The following is an 11400-nucleotide window of genomic DNA, read 5'->3' on the forward strand; positions in this document are numbered from 1 at the left end:
TAAAGGAGCTAAAGACTTGTCGACCTTCCTTGAATCAGGAGTGGGGAAATAAAGGGAGAGGAAAACCCAAACGAATAACACAGTTGAGTCTCCTTTACGTGGTGATGGTATTAAAAAAGTAGGAAAGTTCTTTACTCCTTTAAGTGTATTTGGAAAGTTAAAAAAAAATGTCATTCCCTAAAGTTGTATTGTCTGCTTATATACATTTGATATCAATATTATCATCGAATTAACCATTCAAGTGAACAAAAGTCAGCCCATGCTTCATCTCCTTACTTCTAATCTTGCAGCAGGTAGAGAAGAGAGGCCTGAATTCTTTCTGTATGCCATGGAGTGTAGCAATAGAGATTTGTTCCATAGATACAGAATGGTGGTTTCTAGCCTGTATTCCCAAGGCATTTGAAATTATTGGACAATTGCTGAGGACAAGATGTGGGAGGGAAAACTGAGACCAAGTGTGCAGGGCTCCACGGACCCCGATTTCAATCATTCTAGTCCTTTTCCACTTGCTTTATGTATAAAATTCCATGTAAACCTTTGTTTTAATGGATTCCATTGTTATAAAAACTTGTAAATCATTGAAGGAATATGTAAGTATATACCTACAAATTTGAAATTCCCCAGTATTTTGAGTTAAAGGTCTCCCATTTTCCAGAGTATAATTCTGTAGTATAGAAATAAACCTTCCCCTTAAAATACTATGTTGCTTAATTATCAACTGTATGTGAAAATCCCCGGATGATAGGCCAAGTTTGGGGGATAGTATGATTTATTTAGACTCTCAGTTCCTTTTCTGGTTCATAGGCCATCCATTGTGGGTGTTTGTGGATATAAACCTTGCAGCTTGCTACACTACCAGTGTGGGTTCTTCACTCATCTGTTCACTGTACAAAACAATATAGTTCCTAGAAAGCATTAAGTACCTCCAACCAAAGTACTGAGTCATGTTCTCATTTAACCAGAGTTTTTGAAACTATTGATTTTAGGGCTATGCTGATCATCATATACATTTATCTCTAACTACTGGTTATTTTGTTGTTGTTGTTATTAAACAAATTATTCAACTTTAATAACAAATTATTATTCAGAGATTTTAGAATGCAATTCAGACAACAATACCTAAAAATAATTTTTACATGGTTAACTTTATTTTATGTCCAGCCAAATAACATGTATGCCATAATATTAGAATTAAAGATTCCAAGAGACAAGTTTAAATACAGTAAAATATTAAATATTAAATATTTTGTAATGACATTTTAAATTTTAGAACGCTAAGTTTTGGCTTGTTAAAAACATATTTGAGCAAAACTATTTCAGTGCCAGACATTTTTAGTAACATATAATGTTGTAGCTTTCAGAACAGAAAGTTCCTTTTTTTACCCTACTCTGCTACTATCATTGTAGTATATAGACTTAAGAATACATAGTGTCTTTTGTGCAGTATGAGCGTTACAATTTTAATTTTTCTCCTATTAGTATCGAATAGTAAAATTAGAGTATTCAAGTTTAGAGATGGTTTTTTCATTGGAAAAGGTCGTGCGATCGATGCGAGAACTAGGACTTCCAACATTGCTCAGCCAGGACTTCCTACAAAAAATACACAAATAAATAAAAATTAGCATTTCAGTATATATAGACTAGCTAAAATGATCCCACGATGAGTAATAATGGGAGTTTACATTTACTAAGTAACTTCTGCATATGATGTGAAATATATACATGATTTGTACAACGTGAAAATTTTATATCAGAATACCACAGAGTTTAACATATAATTAAATGTGGACAAAGACAAGCTAGTGACAAATTAAGCACAGTCAACTCCGGATGATTTCATATTGGGGTTATTTCCCTCCTCTTAAAACATCCGATGCCATTACTACCTAGCTCTTGTATGCAAAAGGATAAAAATATTTTTATAAAGAAGAAAAACAATGCACCATGAGTTTTTCTCCTTACCCAGCACATGGTAGATTATATATATGTATGTGCAGAATGAGAGAGAGAGAAAGAATGAAAGAATATGGGAAAAATCACATTTATTCTTTATTTAAACATTAAAATAAAATTAGATGAATATTTTTCTTATCTATTCAAAAACCATTTCTTACCATATATATTAGCAAAGTGCATTAAAGAGACAGTAAATGTTCTGAAACTTTTTCTGCTTATATAGTGTTTTTTCTTATTAGTGATATCATGTGTCTAATTTAGACACATTAGTGATATCACTAATAAGTGATAATTTATACATTTGGTACTTAATGAGATGCTTCATATAAATTCCAAGATTACTGTAATATTGCTAACACCTCAGATATTGTTAAGGATTTTCCAGAATCTTTCTACCTACTAATAATTAGTTGGCGTTTCAGATTAAGTGGGACTACAGGTTAATAATAATAGGAGGCAGTTTTATACAAATGATGGCTGTTATCCCAGTTGTAGAAACAGTCTACAAGTTTCCTCATATTCCCAAAAGTCTTTGAGGTTGTGAAGCTAGTGCTGTGTACAGCTGTGCAGTATCATATGTAACAATCTCACATAACGTTGAATTAAGAATATTTTCTAAGCTAAAGTTGTCTGACTAGCTGAAAATTACTCTTAATCAGGCTGGAGAAGAATGACAATGATTCAAGATTGCCCTTGTGTTATTTAACTCTATTATTGGCATATAGTGGATTTACAATATTATATTAGTTTCAGGTGTACAACATAGTGATTCAATATTTTTATAGATTACACTCCACTTAAAGTTATTATAAAATATTGTCTATGTTCCCTGTGCTGTACATTACATCCTTGTATCTTATTTATTTTACAAATAGTAGTTTGTTTTAACCCCCTTTTTGATTCTTATTTGTGACAATTTTTCTGGGTAAGGTGAGCTTTTATTTTTTTCTTTTTCATAAGCTAAGCCATCAGCACAGCAACATTTTCTTTTCTTCAACTCATTTAGTTGAAATCTTAAAAATCAAAATTGCATGTGTTGAAGAATGAAGTTCAGTTATTATGAAAACGGCTGATGGCTTCAACATTACCAGTCAAATCTTCCTGAAACCTTCTAGAAAAGAAAGGCCAGTAGAAATAAAAGCTAACATTTATGAAGCACTACCTGTTTGCTCAGCACTGTGCTAAATTCTTTACATACACTATTTCCTTTAATCCACACATTAACCCTGTAAGCTATAGTCCATTAGTCCTCCTAAGTTACTGATGAGGAAAGAGACACAGAAGAGTTAAGTAACTTGCCCAGGGTAGGAGCAGTGGTGGTGGTGACAGTGATCAGATTCTGGATATACTGTGAAGGTATAGTCAATGGATTTGCTGACAGATTGGATGTGGGTGTGAGAAAAAGAGGAGACTGAAGGATGATACCGGGGTTATTGGTTTGAAAAACTACAATTGGTTTGAAAAACTACAGGATGGAATTGTCATTTACTGAAATGGAGAGACTGTGAGAAGAGCAGATTTGGGGGAAAGATCAGAAGTTCAGTTATGGAATGTTAAATTTGAAATGTCTGTTAAACATCTAAATGAGATGTTGAGTAGGCAGCTGGATCTATGAATCTGGAGAGATGAAATTTGGAATTTGTCTGTAGATAGCATTGAAAGCCATAAGAATTGGTGGGATCACCAAGAAAGTGAATGTAGATAGAAAAGGAAAGAGGTCCACAGACTGCACTGTAGGGCATCCCAATGTTAAGAGCTCAGGAAGTAGAAGAAGAACCAGCAGAGGAAAAGAAAGCATCCAGTGAGGTAGGAGAAAAACTGGGAGAGCATTGTGTCCTGAGAGTCAAATGAAGCCCTCTGGGAACAGTGAGAGATCAACTGGGGCAACATTGCCAGCAGGTCAAGTAAGGTGAGGACTGAGAATTGACCATTGTGTTTAGTAACACAGGGGTCACTGATGACCTTGACAAGAACAGTGTTGGTGGAGTGAAACCCATATTTGAATGGGCTCCAGTGAGAATAAGAGAGGAACTTGAACCACTGAGTCCAGGACTTGGACTAGTGGACATCAAAGCTGCAATGACTAATCCACCTGAGCTCTGTGTATTTAACTAGTTGAGAGCTTGACTATCTACCTGTAGTTGATCTTCAACACCACCAAGAACTTCTTCACTGGCTAGACCTATGGCCAAGGAGGAATTTACACCACTAGTAGGAGCAGAATGGTCATGCTGTTAGGTGAGTCAGCTCTGTTTACACTGTGTGTGTGTGTATGTGTAGGGGGAGGGCCACTCTGTGCCATGGCTCCACATATGTCATCCGTGTTGCTAGGAACTGTCTTGCCTGACGTGCCTACTCACCTAGGAGTATTCTGGTCATCTGTCACTTGGCAAGCCCTAAGACCTCACTCTTCATGTGCTGCCCTTGCAATGGGGTGGCTCAGGTCTGGAAATGGCAGACATAAGAGTTCTCCTAGCCAAAAAATAACTAGTCACAAATTTTTACACAAATTTTTATCTAATTAGTGAGGATGTGATTGGAATGAGATATATATTTTTTCCCACTCCCCGTTAATGTGTAAAAGAACCACATAATCCAATAGTACCCATTAATTCAATTCAATAAGTATTTAAGTAGCACTGTATGCAAGGTATATTCTAGATACTGGAGTGCATACATAGGCATCTAAAATGAGGTTCTTTCCTCAATCTAACCTTACATCTAAAGCAACTAGAGAAAGAAGAACAAACAAAACCCAAAGTTAGTAAAAGGAAAGGAATCATAAAGATCAGAGCAGAAATAAATGAAATAGAGACAAAGAAAAAAATAGAAAAGATCAATGAAACTAAAATCTAGTTCTTTGAAAAGATAAACAAAATTGATAAAACTTTAGCCTGACTCATCAAGAAAAAAGAGGACTCAAATCAATAAAATTAGAAATGAAAAAGGAGAAGTTACAGTGGACACCACAGAAATACAAAGGATCATAAGAAACTACTACAAGCAACTATATGCCAATAAAATGGACAACCTAGAAGAAATGGACAAATTCTTAGAAAGGTACGATGTCCCAAGACTGAACTAGGAAGAAATAGAAAATATGAACAGACCCATCACAAGTACTGAAATTGAAACCATGATTTAAAAACTCCCAACAAACAAAAGTCCAGGACTAGATGGCTTCACAGGTGAATTCTATCAAACATTCAAAGAAAAGTTTATCCTTTTCAGACTATTCCAAAAAATTGCAGAGGAAGGAACACTCCCACTTATTCTGAGGCCCTCATCACCCTGACCTAATTAAACTCAAAAGCTTTTGCACAGCAAAGGAAACCATAAACAAAATGAAAAGACAACCCTCAGAATGGGAGAAAATATTTGAAAATGATGCGACTGACAAGGCATTAATCTCCAAAACCTGCAAACAGTTCATGCAGCTCAATATCAAAAAAACAAACAACCCAATCAAAAAATAGGCAGAAGCTCTGAATAGACATTTCTCCAAAGAAGACATACAGATGAACAAAAGGCACATGAAAAGATGCTCAACATCGCTAATTATTAGAGAAATGAAAATCAAAAGTATAATGAGATATCACCTCACATTGGTGAGAATGGACATCATCAAAGAGTCTACAAACAATAAATGCTGGAGAAGTTGTGGGGAAAAGTGAGGTTCACTGTTGGTGGGAATGTAAATCGGTACATCCACTATGGAGAACAGTATGGACGTTCCTTAAAAAACTAAAAATAGAGCTACTATATGATCCAGCAATCCCCCTCCTGGGCATATATCCAGAGAGAAACATGGTTTGAAAGGATACATGCACTCCAATGTTCATTGCAGCGCTGTCTATGATAGCCAAGACATAGAAGTAACCTAAATGTCCATCAGCAGATGAACGGATAAAGAAGAGGTGGTACATATATACAACAGAATATTACTCAGCCATTAAAAGAATGAAATAATGCATTTGCAGTAACATGGTTGGACCTGGAGATTATCATACTAAGTGAAGTAACTGAGACAGAGAAAGATAAATATCATATGATATCACTTATATGTGGAATCTAAAAAAAAAAAAGATACAAATGAACTTACCTACAAAACAGACTCACAGACTTAGAAAACAAACTTACGGTTACCAAAGGGAAAAGGTGGCTGGGGGGGGGCGCAGAGGAGGGATAAACTGGGAGGTTGGGATTGACATATACACACTGCTATATTTAAAATAGATGACTAACAAGGACCTACTGTATAGCATAGGAAACTCTGCTCAGTCTTCTGTAATAACCTAAATGGGAAAAAAATTTGAAAAAGAATAGATACATGTATATGTACAACTGTATCACTTTGCTGTACACTTGAAACTAACACAACATTGTTAATCAACTCTACTCCAATATAAAATAAAAATTTTAAAATAATTTGTTATATGTATTTAAATTATTCAATATTGCTTTTACTTTTTCATGAATATTTATGAATAAAAAGTATTTATGGGGCTTCCCTGGTGGCGCAGTGGTTGAGAGTCTGCCTGCCGATGCAGGGGACACGGGTTCGTGCCCCGGTCTGGGAAGATCCCACATGCCGTGGAGGGGCTGGGCCCGTGTGCCACAACTACTGAGCCTGCGCGTCCGGAGCCTGTGCTCCACAACGGGAGAGGCCACAACAGTGAGAGGCCCGCGTACCGCAAAAAAAAAAAGAGTATTTATGAATAGAGTATTGATTATGAATAAAGTGAAGTCAATAATTAAATAATTTTAATTTATTTCTCACAAAGAATTGGGTGATTTGACCTCCCTTTTCAAAGAAGCAATATGCTGATCAGTATTTCTCATAAAGCAAGACAAAAAAGAAATCTATGTAAATTATTTTTAAAAACCCACTTAGAAACCAAGTACAGTGATTTAAACCAAACTATGTCTTTTTTGAAAAAAGAAATACATTCTCTTGTCTGATCTTCTTGAATTACTTCGAAAAATTATTAAACTTCAAGAAAACTGTATTAAAAAAAGTAACAATTTTGTCTACTTTTGTTCAAGTGTTTATGTTCCTCATTAAAATTTTGTTTGCTTAAATTCAGGTCCTGTATATTTCTTGGTAAGTTTATACTTAGATATGTTCTATTTTTCTTGCTGTTTTGAACAAGATGCTTTTTAATCATCATGTTTTTAAACTGGTATACAGAGAAACTAGTGATTTCTCATATTGTAATCAGATGGCTTACTGAACTTCCTTGGTGATATAATAGTTTCTCTTTTCTTTTCTTTGTGGTTGCCTAGGTAAACCACCCCATGTATTTTTCCAGAATTCATTCTGTTAGTCAATTTTTAACACAGTGGATAATTTCAAATTGCTCTTTATTTTAGCTTCTCTAACCACATTTTGGCTACTTACATGCCTTTCAGAGAATTGCTACAGTAACTATGCAGAGAAAGATTGAATCATGAACTGTGTGCACCCAACACGATCATAATACACTAATACACGCTCTTAACTCCAGCATATTTTACCTATCAGTTTCATAGACTCAATAAATATTGAATGGATGGCTGGATGGATGGGTGAATTATATTTTCTCAAACAAGACTCAAGTCCATTATTTCTGCTGTAAATCTGAGTCTGCTTTGTGTGCATATATCTTTCAGGTATTTTTATTTAAGCAACATGATCCACTGGTAGGCTTTAAAAAACAATAAGAAAGTTCAATGAATAAAAATGAAAGAATGAGAATGTAAACTGGAAAATTCTATTGACAGAAGTTATGTTACTTGATAACCATGTCCTCCCTTCCCTCTAATATAAATGCCTTATGTAGAAATTTTGAAAATAAAACTAATTTTTGTAAAGTTTAATTCTCTTACCAAAATCATGTTGCCGTTAACAATTATAAAGAAATAACAGAAACAGGAATTCCATTATGGATACATTCCTTACATGTTTTCACAGTTGTGAAAACAATTTTTTATGGAATGGCAAAGGACAATGATCTTGTACATATTACTTTTAAGTATTCTTCAGGCCATCTTTGCATTAAAGAAAAACGAATAAAACACAGTGCTGATAAATGTTAAGTGACCGAGGAAAAATCTCTTCATTTAATAAATTAACTGTGCTGTGTTTCTCTGTTCCTGTTCAGAGAATCACCAACTATTGGTCCCCTCAGGGTTTCCACAGCATTGTCTCTAATTCATGGGTGCTGATGGCACACATTTAGCTGTCAAGTACAGTAAGTGCCACACATTTATGGCCTTGGCAGCCAGCAGAGGCCAGCTGTGGCCTTCTAAAATGCACTGAGGTTTTTGCCCTCTCAGAGACCTTACTTTGACTGCCCCTATCTAAAAAGGGCCCTACTCCCATGCTATTGCGTATATCATGGGAATTGCCACATTCTGTAATTGCTATGTTTATATGATTATGTATTCACTACGTGCCTCCTCCACATTAGAATGTAAATTCTAAGAAGGCAGGGTCAGAGTCTTACACACTGTTGTATCCCCAACATCTAGCATGATGCCCAGTGATAATTGGCACTCAATACATATTTACTGAATGAATGGAGTCTTTGTCACCTGCCTGCCCTCCTCAGGTCTGTAGCTTCCATGCATGAGAGGAAGGGGCATAGACTGTATAGGGACTACACAGTCCACACACAGAAAGGAACCCTGAGCATGACCTGTTAACTCTTCGATTTTTACCTCACACAAAACAAAACCCTCCTGCTTTTTTCCCCCCACTCTTTGAAAGGTAAAGAAATAGTTGCTCTTATTACAGAAAATGAGTAAATATTTTGCTGATGGAAGTCCCCTATGAAATAACTCAAATAATGACAATATTCAGTCTCTTAAAGAAAGTTAGAAGCCTATGGATCAACCTAATAAGCTGAAGATAAGCCTGTGGTTCATGGGAATCTGTCCATGTATCAATATTTTTGCCAGCCCCCAGATTTTACTGCATTTCTTGTGATTGTGAGTTTACTCACTACATAAATAAACATAGTAACCGACTCCACTCAGTTCAGGGTGACTATCTCAACACCACAAGAGGGCCAAGTCCATCCTGCAAACCCAGTCACCTGATTTGCCGCCACCTTGGTCAAATTCAGCGCACAATTGGTTGTATGTGCTCATACATGTTGTGATTATCCAATAAAAATCCTTAGACATTTTTCTTAGTATCCCAAAGATGTACAGACACCTATTTATTGTATTTGCTGTATTAATTCAGGATTTTTAAGCTCCTTTTTAAAGAAAAGAATCCTTTCTTCCAAAATAATCTTGCACAAAAGCTTACTGCTTATAGCAGGAGTGAAGTGCTTCTCTGAACAAGGGAATGGTTGGGGCCTGGGGGTGCAGAACCTTCCCCCCAGGCCTTTCTCTCTGCCAGCTGCACCTCGAGAACCACTGGGGAATCCCAAGGGCTCTGAAGAGCACAGTTTGAAAACGTCCCTATTAACCTATCACTAAGCAAGGATACAGAGGAGTGGAATGGTTGGAGGATCCATCACAGGTAGAGGTGGAAATCAACATAAGACCATATTTTCTATAACTCAAGTCAGCATTTCCTACAAAATGTAGTAAGCTCCTGGAGTGGTAAAAAAAAAAAAAAAAAAAAAATCCCATTTAACTAATATCCTTCTCTGAAACAAAGAGGTGAAATTAAAGCATTAGAAAGCCAATACTATTAATAATTCATAGCAGTTCTATTTCCTGGGACTAAAGTGGGGCAGCATAATCCTTTCACATAGCTCTGTAGCACCAGTATAAAATGTAGACCACAGCAAGAAAGCAAACAGTAGGAAAAGACAGCTAATGAATTAAAAGCTAACGTGATGCATGTTGGAAAATATTGAGTTGTCTGCTCATTTCAAGCTTTCAAATTAGCATTAATAATGAAAGAATAGTATATAATATTTTTGCTATTCTTTCTTTAGCAAGTTTCCTTATTTAGTTACATGTGGACAAATAATATCATATACTTCTTCATTATCAATAAAAGCATTTGAACTTTTTTTTTTTTTTTTTGCGGTACGCGGGCCTCTCACTGTTGTGGCCTCTCCCGTTGCAGAGCACAGGCTCCGGACGCACAGGCTCAGCGGCCATGGCTCATGGGCCCAGCCACTCCGCGGCATGTGGGATCTTCCCAGACTGGGGCACGAACCCGTGTCCCCTGCATTGGCAGGTGGACTCTCAACCACTGCACCACCAGGGAAGCCCCTGAACGTATTTTGATATAATGTCTAAAGTTTCTGTTAGATATGTAGCCCACGATTAGTGAAGAGTTCAGTGATTATAAAGGGAATCCTAGGATATCCATAATTAAGCTGAGACCAGATTCCTCATCTTTAAAACAGGATATTACTCACTTCACTGAGTTATTGAAAGGATTAAAGAGAAGGTATATAAATTGCCTAATGTGATGTCTGACACCCAGCAGGCCCTTAAAAGCAGTTATTATAGCGTAATTGTTCTCTACCTTTGCCAAAGATGATGGACAGCCTGCTTAGCAAGCTCTGTGAGCCTCCAAGTCACACACTTGAATGCAATTACACTAGTAAAACCTCTTGTTCTTGGTGGAGCTGCTTCTCAGCTGCAGTGGGAAATAGCATGTCACTCAACCTCCTCATCTAGGGGAAGAGTCTGGAAGAACTATCCAGGCATGAGCTATGTCTGAGATTCTGAGAACCAGCCAATCTGAATCAAGGGCCTGGATGCAGAGAAGGCAGAAGAAGTGAAGGCATGATTGAAACCTCTAGCTTCTCTGCCACACCACAGTTTCCAGGTCAACAAAGTGACAGATACGCTCTTCTGTTTCATTTTGTAGAAAGAAAATAAATGCTGGCAGCACAGTGGTAATGGAGTGGACTTTCGGGTCATTCTGCTTGGATGTGAATCCAGTTACCACTTCTTAACTGGTCATCTTGGGCAACTTTCTTAAACTCTCAGTGCCTCATTTGTAAAAAAAGGGAGAGTATATAGCCTACCCCAGAGAGTTGTTATGAAGATTAAACAAGAGAATCTGTGTAAAGCATTTTACACAATATCTAGAGAATAGTAAGCACTCAATAATTTTTAGCTATTGTATCAGACAGGGTACAGTAGCAGGTAATGAAAACCACCTTAGCTATTTTACAGTGGAATTTAATATAGCGAAGTAGGTCCTTACAAAATCACTGGAAGGGCTGGAAGAACAGATTTGGATGGGCCTGTTGGAGCAACTCTGTAGAATTGACTGCTAAAGTATAAAATGTTAAAACTGTGATTCTCATGCAAATACAATATGACATGTGTCAAAGATTTCTATTCAACACATTAATTAATGAGGGAACATAGAAGATGTTACATCTGGTTCAAAGGAGAATTTATATTACACGTATATATATTACACGTATATATTCATGCATACAATCAGGAATGCTGAACTCAACTTGCTAATAGATG

At 36.5% G+C, this 11400-nt stretch overlaps 1 protein-coding gene across 2 annotated transcripts in view; it reads right to left on the reverse strand.

The window, feature by feature from the left end:
- Positions 1-1136: 1136 nt before the first annotated feature.
- Positions 1137-11400, reverse strand: part of ACYP2 (acylphosphatase 2) — a 156012-nt gene continuing 145748 nt past the window's right edge. Inside the window, exons 4-5 of one of the 2 annotated variants that reach the window (XM_060026615.1) lie at positions 6212-6251; positions 1137-1590 (exon numbers count right to left, since the gene is read on the reverse strand). In XM_060026615.1, coding sequence (XP_059882598.1) covers positions 1558-1590; positions 6212-6251 — 73 coding nt within the window. In that variant the 3' untranslated portion in view covers positions 1137-1557. The remainder of the gene's footprint in view (positions 1591-6211; positions 6252-11400) is intronic. The other variant, XM_060026613.1, reaches the window with a different exon arrangement.

Source organism: Delphinus delphis, chromosome 12 (assembly GCF_949987515.2).
Source record: "Delphinus delphis chromosome 12, mDelDel1.2, whole genome shotgun sequence".
In the NCBI taxonomy this organism is placed as follows: domain Eukaryota; kingdom Metazoa; phylum Chordata; class Mammalia; order Artiodactyla; family Delphinidae; genus Delphinus; species Delphinus delphis.